General features: G+C 38.9%; 1 protein-coding gene across 1 annotated transcript in view; it reads left to right on the top strand.

Moving 5' to 3' along the window:
- The window catches only part of LOC149454481 (coiled-coil domain-containing protein 170-like), a 72892-nt gene extending 56514 nt beyond the window's left edge, over positions 1-16378 (top strand). The window contains exons 9-13 of the mRNA XM_089687496.1: positions 1357-1557; positions 7842-8015; positions 9627-9866; positions 12438-12674; positions 13121-16378. Of these exons, the coding sequence (XP_089543622.1) occupies positions 1357-1557; positions 7842-8015; positions 9627-9866; positions 12438-12674; positions 13121-13339 (1071 nt within the window). The 3' untranslated portion in view covers positions 13340-16378. The remainder of the gene's footprint in view (positions 1-1356; positions 1558-7841; positions 8016-9626; positions 9867-12437; positions 12675-13120) is intronic.
- Positions 16379-17256: the final 878 nt, after the last annotated feature.

Genomic DNA, 17256 nt, shown 5'->3' with positions numbered 1-17256 from the left:
TTTCATTTCAAATCCATTGTGGTGGTGTATAGAGCCAAAAATGTTAGAATTGTGTCGATGTCCCAATATTTATGGACCTGACTGTATATACTTAAATAGCATTAGTATATATTAGTATGTTTGGTCAATAGAAGGTTAATTGGAAGAGATTTGTTAAGATATTATTTCAGCAGGTAATTCACTACAGGATTCATAAGATATTGGTGCAGGGTATTTAGTTTCCTTTTTTTTGGTGCACAAGCCTATCCTTTCAAAAATACATTTACATGAAACAGGAGCCAGGACACGTACTAGCTTTGTTTGCTGAATTTTCTGCTGCAGAGCCCTGTCTACAGTTACTGGGTCAGCTAATGGGTGGGTGTGAGAAGCCAAGCTGATGTGAGCAGGCGGCAGTAAGTGGATGTACATATTACTGAGCATAACATACCACTGTTGGAAGTTGCATCAAGTTATGTGAGCGCAATTTTTATGTGTTTAACAAATAATATGATAAATAACAGTAACACAGTTGGTGAGTGTTTTGTGATTTTGTCAGGGATTCACAGCTTTTAGCCACATGCAACAAAATTTTGGCTCATGTGCCCTTATTTTGTCACCAGTTCCAATATTTTTCTGTACCTCCAATTTCAAAATGGCTTGTGTCAAAATTTCCATGTGTCTTTTTTTTTTTTTAATTGGCACAGCTTCTGCCACTTCAGCCAGCAGGTTTTATATCTCTTTTGCACCGTTCTTTGTTAATTCCCCAGTTGGTTTTTATATATAGCATTCTTATAAATCTAAACAACTAGCAAATGGTAGGTGAGCTACATCTGAAAAACCATTAAGTGTATAAAGCTAGCATAACTACCTGAATCTGTCTTTATATTAGTGTCCTATTATGCTCTGCACAGGAGATCTGAGAGTTGAAAAGGGAGGGGCTGGAATGGCAGCCAACCAGGGATCTTTTGTGTTAGCATCTTCATGGGTGCACTGCCTATCAGGAAGGGATAGGATGTGGATGATGTCATTGATGTGTTACATCATCATGGTCCATTCACAGCTTGGGCTGGTTATAGTCCATAGAGAGGTTCAGGAGCTGACTGTACTGTCTGGCTGTGGTGCCTGGATCACAGGGCTGGCTAAACATAACAACAAATACTTTGGCAGGTATCGGAGTTTACATATACGTAGTTCAGCTGTGCATTTTGCCATTTGACTTTAGCTATAAATAGTAGCCTTGGCTTGCCAGTGTAAATTTGTTTCTCATTAGACTTTACCAAATATAAAGTGACTAGCTTTGGTGGAAGAGATTCTCTAATGTTTTACTTAGCTGTTGGCCGATACATGTATAAATATATAAACCATGCATTTATGCAGACATGTGAGGAGCTTCAACAGAAGATCAACAAGCTCCACAAACAAGTTGAGCAACAACGGGATTTGTACCACGAGGCCATGGCAAAGTCCTACAAATCTGAAGAACTGCTACAAGAACAGCAGGATTCCATGAAACATTTACAAGGCAAACTAGCCTCAGAAGAGATGATTAAAGATGGTTTTAACACTGAGAGAAAAAGGGTGGGTACATTACATTTCTAACATTTTTGTATCATTCAGCATTACGTTGTTCTATAAAACCTGACAGTATTTTGGACCCTACTGACATCTACTGAAACACCACAGTATTTTAAAAGGAAAGTATAGTATTTCCGTTATGGATATAATTTAAGTTTTTTGCACAATTTACCATCACAATCTTTATTTTTTTTTCAAAGAAGCAAGATTGTGTACAAACATAGTGATCAGAAATGGTCTCTTAACTAGAAGCACGGCACTAAGCACTATCCCATGTTGACTCAGGAAGTATCCAGTAGCTTTAGGGGATGTTTCCATGTTGGAGCAAATTGGATCACTCTATATAAGGTTTCTTTTACCTTCCTCAGGATCAGCTGTGAGTTCAGTGTTTAGTGGATGCAGGCTTTTGGTTGAGCTTGATAGACTTGTGTCTTTTTTTGAGCCTAACTTTGGAACTATGTATGTTTGAAGCAGATATATTTGTTTCCAACACTAGTGAATAATGGTATGACTGGGGCCATGGGACACCTTGGGTCATGACATCACAATTGAGGCATGGGCTAGAGATACTATTTAAAGTATCTACTTTTTAAAGTGTATCTAAAGCCAGAACTTCTTTTTTTGTTCTGGATAGAATGTAGAAGGGATAGAGCCTGTCAGATTTTTATTGTTTTTGTGTTTTCTGGAAGATTCATCCTTATTTATCCTGGAGACCATTGTTACCATTACTGAAAGTAAAGCTGGGTACACATGGTCCAAATGTTGGCTAGTTCAGCAAGAGCCGGCCAACATTTGGACCCTGTGTACAGCTGTCCTTTCAACAGAAGCCAGTCTAAGGACTGGCTTTTGTTGAAGAGACATGCTAGAAAACCATCCGATCAGCTGATTGGTGTGTTCTGGCAGGGGAGCAGGGCAGTCCACCTGTCAGAGCACAAAGGCACAATGGGAAAGATTGCTGTACAAACACAGTGATCTCTCGTTTTTTATTTGTTCAGCCCGCTGGGCTGAATGAAAAAAAAAAAAACTGAATGTGTGTACCAGGCTTTAGAGAAAGTCCAAACTTTTTTTATATCAAAACAAAAATTGAAGGGGAAATCTTCTGAACCACATCTCTATTAAACCCAACAGGGGGTTCTACTTCTTCCCCAGTCAAACTAAGCAAAACAAACTTTGGTCTGGGCATGCACTTTCATTTATTTTATATTATGAAAACTTCAAACGATAAAGTGGGAACACCTAGCACTCCAACATAACCAGAAACTAGAGCCAGAAATGATCGCAGGGTGATGTCACCACCAGAGTCCTCAAGAATCATTCCTTTTACCAGGCTTCACTTTTCATTTTTTTGAGGGGAATAACTTTTTAGGTGGATATATGTTTGATAATGTACTAAGCAATGCAAAATGCATAAGCAAAAGCCAAACCATAACCAAAACTTGTTCTTTTTTATTTATTACCATGAAACCGAAAAGCAGTTGATGAAAATGCGAAATAATTTATTTACAAAATTAGGGAAAATTGTATTCCATACTTACCGTAATTTTCCTTCCCTGGATCCTCTCTATGTCAGCCTACTATGGATCAGCTCCGCCCTCTCTAACCACTCCAGGACAACCTCTTTCCTAGCCCATAAGAGCGTCTGTCTCCCCTCACTCAGCGTTCTTTTTTCCTCGCTCCGGACACCATGAAAAAATCTCTTCTATAGCCTTCGCAGGTGCAGCCTCTCCTGGGTAAGAAGACCCCTCATTTGGGCTGTAAACCTCCCTGTGTAGTGGGTTCACTTGGTGCAGGGATTGTTATGCATGCTTTAAAAACTTCTATGCGTTGATTATACCACCCTACAGCAGTTATTTCTGTGGGGCAGTATAAAGTACTGCTGGGAAGGCGGGGTGACTTACCTGTGTATAATAAATAAATGTTACAAAATAAATATATACAGCACTGAGCAATTACAACACTTTAAACATCTCTAAAAGGTTTAATACACTTTCACAAAGTAGCTTCCATCCACATCTTCTAAATATAGTTATCACCTTTCTATTCTTAAAGTGGTTTACAAGCTATTTTATCTGTGATTCGGTGTATCATTTTTCAGCATTAACTGCATGTCTGACATCAAAATTATAATGACTTCTCAAAATTATACTCAAGAAAATAGATTTTTAAAAGGACCTTTAATGAAAGCAGTTAAATAATAATTGACTCAAGTCTTGCTTATTTAAATGTTTGAATTTCATGTATTGTATTTTGTAGTTGATGCTACTCCACTCAAAAATGTGGGTTTTACAAACACTTTCACGGACTTAAATGTGCTTTTACTCACAGTTTAACTCATTTCTGCATACAATTTAATTGTATGTAAACACCAACAATAAACTTATTTTATTTTCTCCAATTTGGTCTGTTAAACATACCATTTGAAAGTGTTCTGTTCTATATGTTCAGTAAATGGAAAAAATGCCAATTGATCCTGACAGAAATCCTGTGCTACATGCTGTAGGCTTTTCTCAAGTAGACAGCCATGCGTATTTCAACTATGTGGACTACAGAACACCACCCCCATATATTATGAAGATGAGAAGGGGAGTCATTCTGTAGTCCCTTCCTCTTCTAGGGTGGCAACACTACTCTTCCATAGATACAGTACAGTAAGTGAGAACGATGAGCCTAGGACAGGAAGTGTGTTAGTGGCAGGATTACCAGGTGATAATGAAGGGGAAAAAGAAGCTTGACAAAAGGAATCTAATGAGGCCAACAAGGCTAATGACTGATAATCTACAATATATTGCATTTTTATTTCAAATAAACTTTTTTTAAAATTGCTGTATGAATGCCTTAAGCATTTGCAGAGCTGTTACGAAAAAATTGTGTAATTTGTATAAAATGTTTACTTTCTATGATCATCAGCTTCACCTAGTGACCCTAATGTGGTGTTTTCCTGAAATACCTCAGGTTCTTTTGTCTCCAAAACTAAAAACAAAAAGGTTTTGCTTTAATGGAATTATAAAACTAAACCTTGAATTGGATGTCTGGTGCACAGTTTACCAGCTCTGTACTTCAATTGTTCATCCATAAATTACTGTAATACATCAGTCTATCCCCTCCCTTTTGTTAAGAGAGACAAATTCCCAAACACATTCACTGTAGGCTCCTTACTGTCTCTTACATACACAAATCCTGATGCTAAAATATCTATCAGTGCCTAGATGTCTCCTGAGCTATCACTGAGAATCAAATGTGCCTTGGCAATTTGAATGTTATTGTTGATACAGGAAACAAAAAGACCAATGTCCATGTCTCCCACAAGCAAGGGCCTCTTTACAATATAACTACAGTACAGTAAGTCCCTGACTTACAAACATTCAAGTTGCGAACTTTCACAGATACGAACGAATCTCACATTACGAACATTCGTAGATGCGAACAGATTGTGTAAATAGTTCACGTGTCTGCCGGACATTGTCACAGTTGTGCTGCTGTGTGCTGACCGTACAGTGCAATAGCGTACAGTAGTGCAGTGCTCAATCAGAGCCCAGGATGTCTGGAAGCAAGAGGCAAAGCAGCGGTGATGTGCATGGTACTGATAGGAAGTGCGAAGCAATAACCATGGAAGCAAAAAGGAAAATAATTGAGAGAATACGCCGAGGCGAAAAGATGGTAGACATCGCTTGTTCTTATAACATGAATCATTCAACCATTGGCACAATTCTAAAGAACAAGGACAAGATCATGGAACACGTGAAGTCTGCTGTGCCAATTAAGTCAACAATAATATCCAAAAAGCATGGTAAAGTGATAGAGGAGACGGAGAAACTTCTCAGTGTGTAGATGCAGGATCAGCATCAGCATCGTGTCCCACTCAGCTTAATCTTTATTCAAGAAAAAGCTAAAAGCCTGTTTGAAGACTTGACGAAAAAACGGGGTGAACAGTGTGCATCTTCTACGGCCATCCATGGATGGTTTAACAGATTCAAGGCTAGAGCCAACCTTCACAACGTAAAAGTAAGGGGTGAGGCTGCGAGTACAGCTACCATAGCTGCCCAAGAATTTCCAGCAACACTTAGAGAAATTATTGATGAAGGTGCTTATTTACCCCAACAGGTTTTTAACATCGATGAGACAGGACTGTACTGGAAGAGGATGCCAGAACAAAGTTACATCGGTAAAGAAGAAAAGGTGATGCCAGGCTTCAAAGCAGCAAAGGTCAGACTTACTCTGTTGTTTGGTGGCAATGCTTCTGACAATATGAAACTAAAGCCTCTCTTAGTTTACCATTCAGAGAAACCAAGAGCCCTCAAAAACATAGCCAAGGGCTCTCTACCTGTTGTGTGGAAGAGTAACTCCAAAGCCTGGGTTAAACAGACCATTTTCCAGGCCTGGTTTTTCCACCACTTTATTCTAGAGATAGAGAAATATTGTTTGGAGAAAGATATCCCATCCCATTCATCATTCTTTTGCTGCTTGACAATGCACCAGGTCACCTGCAATTCACGGACGACTTTCATCCCAAGGTCAGAGTAATGCATCTGCCACCAAATACTACAGCGCTCATCCAACCTATGAACCAAGGAGTTATTGCAACTTTCAAGAAATATTATTTACGTTACACTTTTCATCAGGCAGTGAAGACAACTGATGAAACAGGAACATCCTTGTGACAATTTTGGAAGGACTATAACATCTACAAGGCCATAAAAAACATCAACTTTGCTTGCCATGAGGTTTCAGCTGTCACCATGAATGGGGTTTGGAAGAACCTTTGCCTGCAGTTTGTTCATGAAGTTCATGGACTTGAGAAGATGGGTAAGGAGTCCAAAGAGGCCTTCAGCAACTTAGTGACCCTTAGCAAGAAGCTGGAGCTAGATCTGCAAGAGGATGACTTCACTGAACTCCTTGCTGTGCAACACGAGGAGCTTACTAATGAGGACCTGATGGAATTAGAATCCCAGCGAAAAGACGAAGAGATCCAAGAGGAAGATGTAACTGAAGAACCAAAGAGATGCACAACACAGGAAATAGCAAGGGGATTTTCTTTACTTGAAAATGCACTGTTAGTTTTTGAGGCACAGGACCCCAACGTAGAACGATACACAAAGGACGCAGCAGCCGTTCAGATTGCCATCCAGTGCTAAAGAATCATCTATGATAAGAAAAAAAGAGCTACTACATCAATGGATCGTTTCTCCAAGAAGGTAGACAGAATTGAATCTATCAAAAAACCTGTGTCATCAACATCAGGTGTGAGTGAAATTCCATCTTGCCCTCCATCTTCTACTACTAATGATTCTTTAGCTCCATCAACATCAGTTGTGAGTGAAATTCCATCTTGCCTTTTATCTCCTATTGCTGATGATCCTTTAGCTCCATCAACATCAGGTGTGGGCCAAATTCCATCTTGCCCTCTATCTCCTATTGCTGATGATTCTTCAGCTCCATCAACATCAGGTGTAGGCCAAATTCCATGTTGCCCTCCATCTCCTATTGCTCATGATTTTTCAGCTCCACCATCTCCCACCTACCCTCCCTCCTCCAGTTAGTAACTCTCTTCTTGTCAGTTCACTCCATTCAATCCCCTATATGCCAGTTGTTATACTATACTGAGTTTATTTACAGTTGTACTGTACCACCATTTTAAGGTCATTGTAAAAGTAAAAATTGTTTATTTACAGTATTTTTGTGTGTTTCTTTTTTTTATGCTTTACATTGTATATTTGTGTCAAAAGTGTATAAGACTCACTTTGTTGGACTTACGAACGAATCCGACTTACAAATATTCTCCCGGAACAGAACTTGTTCATAAGTCAGGGGCTTACTGTATTTGTATCTTTACAGATCTGACACCATAATTTAAACAAGCCATGCTTCATAGCCTCTTAAATACTGTAGATTGCAGTAGTTAACCAATATGTCTCTGCTGTGGTTTGGAAAGTTTGGAAGACTGCTGGTGAAGTCTTAACCAAGTTTTGCTCTGAGACTTTTTATTTAACTTTAAAATCCATTTTCAAATTCACAATGAAGCCACCAGTTCCCAGCCAAGTGATAAGATGTACTCATGAATAATTATTCTAGCTCAAGTTGCTTAGCTCCTTCTGTACATATACATAATAAACACTTTAATTAATAACATAAGTAATAAAATTGCTCAAGGTTATATTTCACTCTTTTGAATGTTGCATTTGTTGTGTAGATATTATTTTTTACTTTTTTGTATTTTAAATGTTCTACTTGACTGTTGCTAAATGTGCTTTTATTCTAACATTTGTACATTCACCATTCCTGTTTTATAGTTCAAGAAGTTTTTACTGCAGATGGCAGAGAAGTTGAATATCAGCCAAGACATATCCTGTGAGAGTCTGATTTCCCAGTACGACATGCTACTGAAGAGAGCAGAAGATATTTCTAAGAGGGATAAAGAATTTCTGAGTGACAATAAAACCCTCATCTATAACCTTCAAAAAAAGGTACCGAAACAATTTTGACCATTTCCAAAATCATCTCCAGCAACTAAAAGCAAAATAGATGGAGTTAAGGATACTGTTCCCGTTTGGTCCAGTGATGAATAGGCCAAGTCCTCAGGAGTAAATTATCAGTTGCTCCAATTGGTTTATGTAGAAATACGTAAAGCTCAACTCCACAAACTTTTTTTCAGTTCTCTATACAAGAGCGAGTAAGGTTCAGACTGCTGTCTGTATCTCTGTTTGGCGAAATCCCTGCTCATTTCCTGTATGATGGTATCAGACAGATCAGTAATTGATGAGAAATCTACCCAGCAGCAACCACTCTGCAACAGTGTGTAATGCACACCAATACTTGGGGACCAAGGTGTAGAATACCATCAGTTTAAGGCACTTTGTGTTCTTTATTCTGCTATGTGACTTTTATGTGGAGGACAAAAGCTTCACACTAAGGGCCAGCATTGACAGGCTTTTGTCCCCTTCAAGAGAGTTTTGCATTCCAAACCTAGTCTATTGGAATGAAAATCTGCTTGAAGCAGGTCAAATGCAGGTCAGAAGGATGTCAACTGCAGGTCAAATGCACCTGTCGGTGAATTACAAATGATTTCAGATGTATCTCAAACTGATGTTATCCATACAGGCCCCATGATCTACACAAGCCCTAAATTATACATAGCTTAGTAAGTTGATGCAAATTGCAGTGTCTATGTACAAAAGCTCTGAAATCTATAGCAACCAATCAGATTTAATCTCTGGTTGATTTTTGTCCAGCCTGCTGAAATTTGGTTAGTTGATTCATGTTACTTTGCATAGGTCCATTGAACTTTGCACTACCTAAGGCCTGGTTCACACCTATTCGTTTTATGGTGCTTTTTGATTTTTGCAGAAACGCACTACAGTCCATTTAACATGGTTTCCTATGAGACATGTTCACATCTATGCTTTTTTTCAGCTGCTGCATTTTTGGAAAGGGTCATGTACTTTTTTTATACGCAAAACAGTGCATTTTTGGTTCAATGGACTTCAATGGAGACACTGCAGAAAAGCATGTAGTGTGTTTTTGATGCATTTTTGGTGCATTCTGTGTTTTTTAATCTGCCCAACAATAGATTGGCCAAGAAAAACCATAAAAAATGCAAAACACATAAAAATGCATAAAAAAAAAGATTGCACAGTAAAAAGCACTGCAGAAATGGATCAAAAGCAAACTGCATAGGTGTGAACTAAGCCCTAATACATGAGGCTATGTGTATCTAGCTTTGGTGGAGGACTAAATTGATGAACAAGGGAAGTGGTGTTGTTGAACTGGTACTGCAGCTAGTGGGATCTGGAAAGGATGCAGCAAATTTTTCAGATTTATCAAATCAGGGCTCCATGAAACAAAGTAGCCAATCCAAACTCCTACTAACTCCAAGAAACCAGTCTTCTCTATTTGTCAGGGTTGCTGGGCTGTTAGGCCAAGCATACTCATACCACTGGGACAAGACAAAATAAAAATGATAACCATTATTGCTCCACAATCTATACAATCAGTATGTCTATAATTGTATTCCTTTGTCTAGCATGTTTTCTACTAGTTCTGTACTCTGTCCAGCTAAGCACACTATATCACTGTAGGTGAATTCCCAGAGAGAAAAAATAGAGTTAAAATCTTCCCAGATAGAACAACTGGAGACGAAGATCAAACAGCTTGAGAGAGAAAAAGTGCATCAAGCCTTTCTGAGCTCTGAAAATTCAGCCAACGTGACAGCCCAAAAATTGCAGAAGAAGGTCGAGAGACTCCAAGGACAGCTCAGTGACATGAAAATTGCTAATCAGAACCTGACGGCTCAGCTTGTCGATATGAACGATTTAAAGGTGAGCTCGCCACTTTAGGAAGTTTAGAGAAGAATTATGCAGTGCCGCTATCTCTAAGCTCTACTGTGAGAGGTAAAAAAGTCACTAGTTAGAAGTTTTAAGATAATTCTTGCTGAAACTCCATTGACACTAATATAGAGATATACAGCACTGGCATATTCTGGAGTTCTTTTCAGAGAATACCGAACCACTCACCTGTATCAACAACTATAAATGTTAACATGCCATACTCGATGTAAAATAAGAGTATAAGAAATAAAATGGTTTCAGAAAACAAATCACAAACCCATCTAGCGTACTACAGGTCCCAGCTTTCTAGTTCCAATGTCCAATTGACTGCGGGGATAGGGGGTGCAAATCTCAGAATGAAAATTGCCAAAGGATCTTGCAGCTACCAATAGACCCGGGAAGATCCAAAATTAGCTTGAAGAAACAAAGGAACAGTAGTGCGGGATCTACATCAGCAATACATGTAATTTTATTGAACAATTAAAAAATAGTACATTCACGTGTAAAGTTCTTGACAAACAGCTCTGGTGCAGTTCTCAACATAGAGCATGAAATGTCTCAGGACACTGTGTTCTATGTCTCCTTCTTCAATGAGTCTCCTATGGGTCCCAAATTTCTTTATGATGGTGTTAATAGTGTCCTTGTTCCTGCAACGCTGTTGTGTGGTCATATGATCTTTCCCTGTTCTTTGGCATTTACAGGTAAAGGTCCTTGGGAGGGGCTTATATTATTGATGTATGCTCTCTACAGTCTGAGTCTGTGTCTGGCCAGTCTTGATTGGTGCTGTGCCCTTCACATGACTGTTGCTATGTCTCAACAGCATACACGTTCCTGGGTTGAAAGCTCTGACCTGGAGGAGGAAATGACAGCTGGAGCTATTTTTTAATTGTTCAATAAAATTACATGTATTGCTGACGGAGATCCCGCGCTGCTGTTCCTTTGTTTCTTCAAGAAATAAAATGGAGTTTCAGTTTCCTCCTTAGTTCCTGGTTAAAAAAGAGATGTGTGAATCAAAAAAAGAAAAAGAGAATGGTAAGTAGTAGAGGTGGCTATAGCTAAACATTTTGGTGGTTGTTTTACTAAAGGCAAATAGTGCAGTTGCTCTAGATCTGAGATGAAGCTCTGAAATGAGGAGAAGGTCTGCTGATTTCTATCATTCAATAATGTGCAAGCAAAAATGCTGTTTTTTTATTTACTTGCATATGATTGTGTATTCTTTGCAAAGTGATGTTTTACCTCATTTGCTAAGCTCTGGAGCAACTGTACTTGCAGTGCACAGCATATTTGCCTTTAGTAAATCAAACCCAATATGTGCATATGGGTGTAAAATTTGACATTAGAATAGTAATAAAGAAAAAAGATTTACACCTGGGCTTTACCATCACGGCTGTGAGAGTTCTAGTATAATGGAGGTGTGGGTGGTAGCATGCACAGCCCTGAGCAGCATAATGGCAGCTTTTACTTGAACATGCACATCCCTACCACACACACAGTAAAATAAGGCTTTTAGTTATATGTGAGGTTTCTGGTGTGTACGATCACAGCAGCTTCACACTCTGGATCTTTGCCCATTGCCAGTATATTTGCTGAGAGCATGGAGTCCATGAGTGGGCAGCTGGTGGTGGCAATATGGAGAGGATGATCTTCACATAGCCACTAATGCATATGTCTGGTAGCAAGGCTGCTGACAGAGAAGAAAAATGGGTCAGGATAAGGGTAGGAAACAGTGCACTGTAAGTCACTACTCAGCCAACATCTGTTGCCCAGCACTTGCACTACTCTGCCTCCCCCACACCTCTTTGCCTCTTCCAAATACCACCCCTCCCTACAACTCTCAGCACTCTTCCAAACACCATCCTCCTGCTCTCACCACTTGACCAAATGACCCCTTCCCTGCTCTCACCACTCTGCCAAACACCCTTTCCTGCTGCTCCTACCACTGTAGCAAATGCCCCACCCCGCACTTACCACTCTGGAATAATTCCCCCCCAACCCATCTGGTTTCTCAACTCTGCCTTTCATCTTTTCACTACTATGCCAAACAAAAGCCTTCTCCCTCTGCTGTCACCAATATGCCAAACATACATCCACACCCCCCCCCCCCTTTCACCACTTTGACATACACCCCCGTCTTCTCTCACCACTCTGCCAACTGCGCCAGCAGTCGCTGCCCACCCCACCACAGCACCTTTTGGAAGGTTTCCACCCACCACCTATTCATGTAGCAACTCTAAAATTTTGGATTTCCCATCACTGTTTGTCTCAATGGTAACTAGAGAGGGAGTAGAACTAGAAGATGAATCTCCCCAGTGGGGAAAATTGAAACCAGACAATGGTTCCACCTCTTCTCTACTTTATTTTGAAAAGTGCTGGCTTTGCACTTTAAATATTGTTTTACCATTTAGACAATTATTTTATGTGTCTGCATTACTATGAATGATTCAATTTATTTATGTTGCTTATTCTATTATTATGTTTAGTATACATATATTGTATGGGACCATATGTTGTCTTTTAATGCCTCTTACATTCCAGTCTGTATTTTTTTTTGTTTGTTTTAAGGAGAAAACCAACCAGCAGAAAAAAACCATTGAGTTGCTGAGCAAGTCTTTAGAAAAACTAGAGAAAATTAAAGAGAAAGCTGCTAAAAAGGTAGTAAACTTGAAAACAGAACTGGACTACACAGAACATGAATCTGTAGGGGAGAAAGCGAGGTGTCAGCAGATGGTAGATGCGGTTACTAATGAGCTGCTCACAGCCAAAAGAGCCCTCGAGGAAGTGGCGAGGAGAGAAAAACAGGTACACTTTGCTTTTAAAGGAAATCATTAGTATCTTTTTAGCAACCCTTTAAAAAAACAGAGCTCATTAAGTAGTTTTTTGGGGCTGCAACTTGCAGATACTTGAGAACTTTGAGAGACTTTATACAATAACTGGAAACAGAAAAGGTTTTTGTCCCATACTTCTTGTGAGATGTCTTTTTTTGGAAAAAAAAGGGTGTAAAATTTGTCTTTATAAGGACTGTAACAGGAATTGTGTGTTTTTTTTTCTATCTCCTAAAAATGTAATTAGGAGGTGTTTTAGCCAGGTGGTATGAGTACCTGTGAAGATTTTTTTTACAAACTAATTACAAAGTTGTCAAAAAAGGGATACTTTTCCCTCCTTTAAGTAACTCTAGTGTCTCATGGGGAAAGATATTAGGAAATAATAGTATAATGTTCTTCATTGATCTCTCATCCATTCTACAGCTTGTTGACTTCAGAGAAACCATTACCAGGATGATGGGATTTAAAATGAACACAATGGCTGTGTCGGATCACGAGATCTTCGACCAACTCAAGAGAGTTCTACGGACTCATGGGCCTGTTGACATCAGCAGGACTGATAGACCAAAGTTGCCGTATGGGTTCCGGACTGGGGACGGTGTACCTGAATACACTGTGCAGCACATGAATCCCAGATATTAGCCTGCACAGTCAAGAGACCATTCATCATTAATTTCTTCCTTAAGGCTGCTTTTACACTGATCAGTTTTTATTTTGTTTTTGTGTTAAATAAGCAAACTAAAAATGCATGACCATTAAATCCTATGGAACTCCTCACACTGGTCAGTTACGGGTCTGTTCTGTTTTTCAAAGTCCTGCAAGCTGCATTTTTGGTGCATGTTTGGTGCGGTAAGATAAAACAACTAAAAACTCACCTTTCCATTGAAATAAATGGAAAAGGCATCAAAATTGTGGCAAAAATGCAACTAAGGGTTGTTTTGAGTCACATGCACTTTTTTCTCAGGTGCAAAACGCACAAGAAATGCGGCAAACACACATGCATTTTTACTTCATTTTTGCAAAATACATTTTGAAAATATTAAACAGACTCTGTCACTTTGTGGTACCCATGTTTTAGTGTACATATACAATAGTTACATATATACTCACCGGCCACTTTATTAGGTACACCTTGCTAGTGCCATGAAAATATCCCCCTCGCCATTACACCACCACCACCAGCCTGAACCGTTGATACAAGGCAGGATTGATCCATGCTTTTATGTTGTTTACCCCAAATTCTGACCCTACCATCTGAATGTCACGGCAACCAGTCTGCTCATTCATCTTTCACATCAACAAGGCAATTTCGTCCACACAACTGCCGCATACTGGTTATTTTCTATTTTTGGACCATTCTCTTAAATTCTAGAGATGGTTGTGTGTGTGAAAATCCCAGTAGATCAGCAGTTTCTGAAATACTCAGAGCAGTCCATCTGGCATCAACCATGCCACGTTCAAAGTCACTTAAATCCCCTTTCTTACCCTCTCTGATGCTTGGTTTGAACTTCAGCAAGTCATTTTCACCACGTCTAGATGCCTAAATGCGTTGAATTGCTGCCGTGTGATTGGCTGATTAGCAATTTGTGTTACTGAGCAATTGAACAAGTGTACCTAATAAAGTGACTGGTGACTGTATGTGTTTGTATAGTAAACACTTTCAGCATTTGTATTTATTAAGTTGCACATATCTTTTTATAGAGACTCTATCACGTTGCTAATAAAGGATCTATTCAAAGTGGTTTCAAAGCCAGTCTATTTAAAGTGGTATCAAAGCCAGTGACACGTGGGCAGGCCCCAAGTCCCGCTGTCTGTGTTAATAGATGCAGGCAGTGAGGCTCAGGAGCTATTGTGTATGAGTGCCCCCATAGAAACCGACTTTCTATAGGGGCATTCAATTGAGGGGAGGGGCCAGGAGTGCCGGCGGGAGACCTGGGAAGAGGAGGTTCAGGGCTGCTCTGTGCAATTCCATTGAGAGTAGCACCAGGTGTTTTACAGCAGCTCCACTAGGGTGGTGGAGGAGCACAGGCAGGATGTATATAGCGGGGTATTGGAGGGACTTTGTCATGTTGCCCTGAATTACAGAATCTGTTTAAAAAGATATGTGAAACTATAAAATATATATACATAAATACATGGGTAATGCAGTATTTTTATCATATCAACTGTTCTAAAACTTATAAATGTAATTAGATAAAAAACAGAGATAGTATTAAAACAAACAGTTGCTGAAAGCACTAAATATGACAAAGTGAAGCAAGCCATACACTATTAGATGTTTAGTTTAAGAACGTTCATTCGATTTTCTAATCATTAGTGGGGTCAATTCAACGTTCATTTTGTTGCTGTTAGTGACTTGTAGTGAGAAGAAGAGCAGGATAGAAATTTTTTTCTCGAACAAACAGATTTATAACTGCAAATGTGGTTTTTGTTTAACAAATTCCATTCACTCCAAAAACAAATGGTAAAATCAGACATTTGTAAAGTACTTTCGAACGACATTCATTATCATGGCATCAAATATACTGGTGAGAATTTTCGTACAATTGTTTGTATGGACATTCATTCCAAAATCTACTAGCGTATGGCTACCTTAAATTGTAGTCTGATCTACAGTATGACACCTCAAAAATATTTTCTGATCCCACCCCCTGTACATTATAAAGCAAACCTGTCAGTCTTATAGTCCTTTCTTTGAGCAGCAAATACAAGGTCCTGCTATCACCTTTATTAAAGCAGTATGAAACCCAAAAGCAAACATGTATTATGTTGCAGCTTACCAATTGTTAGATGTGATGCCTGCAGTAGTTTTCTTTTTTTTTTCTCTCCTTTATTTTCATCTGGTGATCTGGCCAGTAAGTGTTGTTTTCCAACAGAACAAGCTGTCCTACAGATGTAGCAAAGAGCACTGAGATAAACGATTTACCACTGACAGGGGTGCTTACAATGATCAGCTTTTATTTATTGATGTAAAATCTTTATCCCAAAAGGAACCAAACTTTGCTCTAATTACTTGTGCAACTGCAGTGTTAGATGGAGTTTGGTTTCAATTTGTTTAATGTATGCTAATCTGCTTCCCTCCCCCGGAATGAAAATGTTACTGTCTGCTGTGCCCCCTTCACCCAAAGTCAGGGCACCCTAACAGAGAAGGTGTGTTACTGGCCAGATCATAAGTTGAAAACAGAGGGAAGAGAGCCTAAAAAAGAAAGCTAATTCAGCCACCATATCTGTTGGTTGGTAAGCTGCAATATATTTGTTCTAGGGTTAATACCACTTTTAGCTGAAAACTCTCTTCTGTGTAGCTGGAGGATCCTAGGTGCCCTATGCCACTATGACCTTGACTTCCCCGCCTTAGGAAATAAGCCACTCCACCAGGTCTAAACTCCAGGCACACCCACTATTCCACTATTCAAAGACTGCAGCATGTCAGCAGTGGGTGGGTGGGCTTAACTCTGGAAGCTTGGCTAACCTAAGCAAATCTTTGATGCGTAATTACATGTTCATGAATGCTGTGTATATTTTATTTTACGATAGTGTATTTGTTTGTTAATAAATTGTTTTTCTTTATCCTAAAGCCAAAAAGTAACCAATAATCTCTTTGTTACAGTGTATTTTATTTAGGATTGAATATATATTGTACTTAATAGAAATTTGCTATTTAATAAAACCTGAGAGATTAAACATGTTTTGTGCTCATTGTAAAGAAAACTTAATGAAAGCTATATTATTTTTACATGGTTGTGAGAATAGCCTTTTTGTTTGAGGGATATTTTTAATTTTGTCTAATTCTTAGCAAAAAAAATGTAATATATTGAGCTTACAGGCTTTCAATTTGGTGGTTGAATTAATGTTCTTTTTCCTTTACACTTTTTTCCTATACATTTTAAGGTTCAAGTTAAATTCTTAAGATTAGTCCTATACAAGGCAAAGAGCAATGTACAAGGCATAGTAACTCACAGCAACCTAACAGATCTCATCTTCCTTTGGAATGACAGCTCTAAGCAAATGAAACCTAAAACTGTGGATGTAAAGAATATGCTCCAGGGGAGCAATGGCATGGTGTCTTCAGGCAACCAAGTCTATAAACTGGAGGTAAATTCCTTGTCTAGGAAAAAGGGTGAAGTTCATGCAAATATGGACAAGATTTGGGTGTGTAATGTATAGTGATTAGAATATATGATTTTGAGAGGTATGTAGACTTCCCAGGAAAGGACATGGGTTTTAAATAAAATGTTGAATATAACAGAAAGTTAAAGGGACATTAGACGATATCCTTACTCTCTAGAAATAATCCACTACTTATTGGTCCTGTAATCTACTTTTCATGAAATTGTTTCATACTGTGTTTTTCTGCCTCCATGTAACCCCCTCCATGCGCTTCCAAAATTCTTCTTTTCTTTTCTTCTCCCTTCTGCTTCTTGGAATGAGCATGTGCATGTTAAAGTGGTAGTAAACTAATTTTTTTTAATTATAATAAAGCTTACCTGTAGGGAAAATGAATATCTCCTAAACGTGCACCATTAAGGAGATATTCTCTTGTTCCTAAAGCCGACGCATGC

The sequence above is a fragment of the Staurois parvus genome, unplaced genomic scaffold, assembly GCF_062004578.1.
Source record: "Staurois parvus isolate SC_StPar_1 unplaced genomic scaffold, SC_StPar_1.0 ptg000426l, whole genome shotgun sequence".
Taxonomy (NCBI): Eukaryota; Metazoa; Chordata; class Amphibia; order Anura; family Ranidae; genus Staurois; species Staurois parvus.
This window is presented reverse-complemented; position numbering and strand designations above follow the sequence as displayed.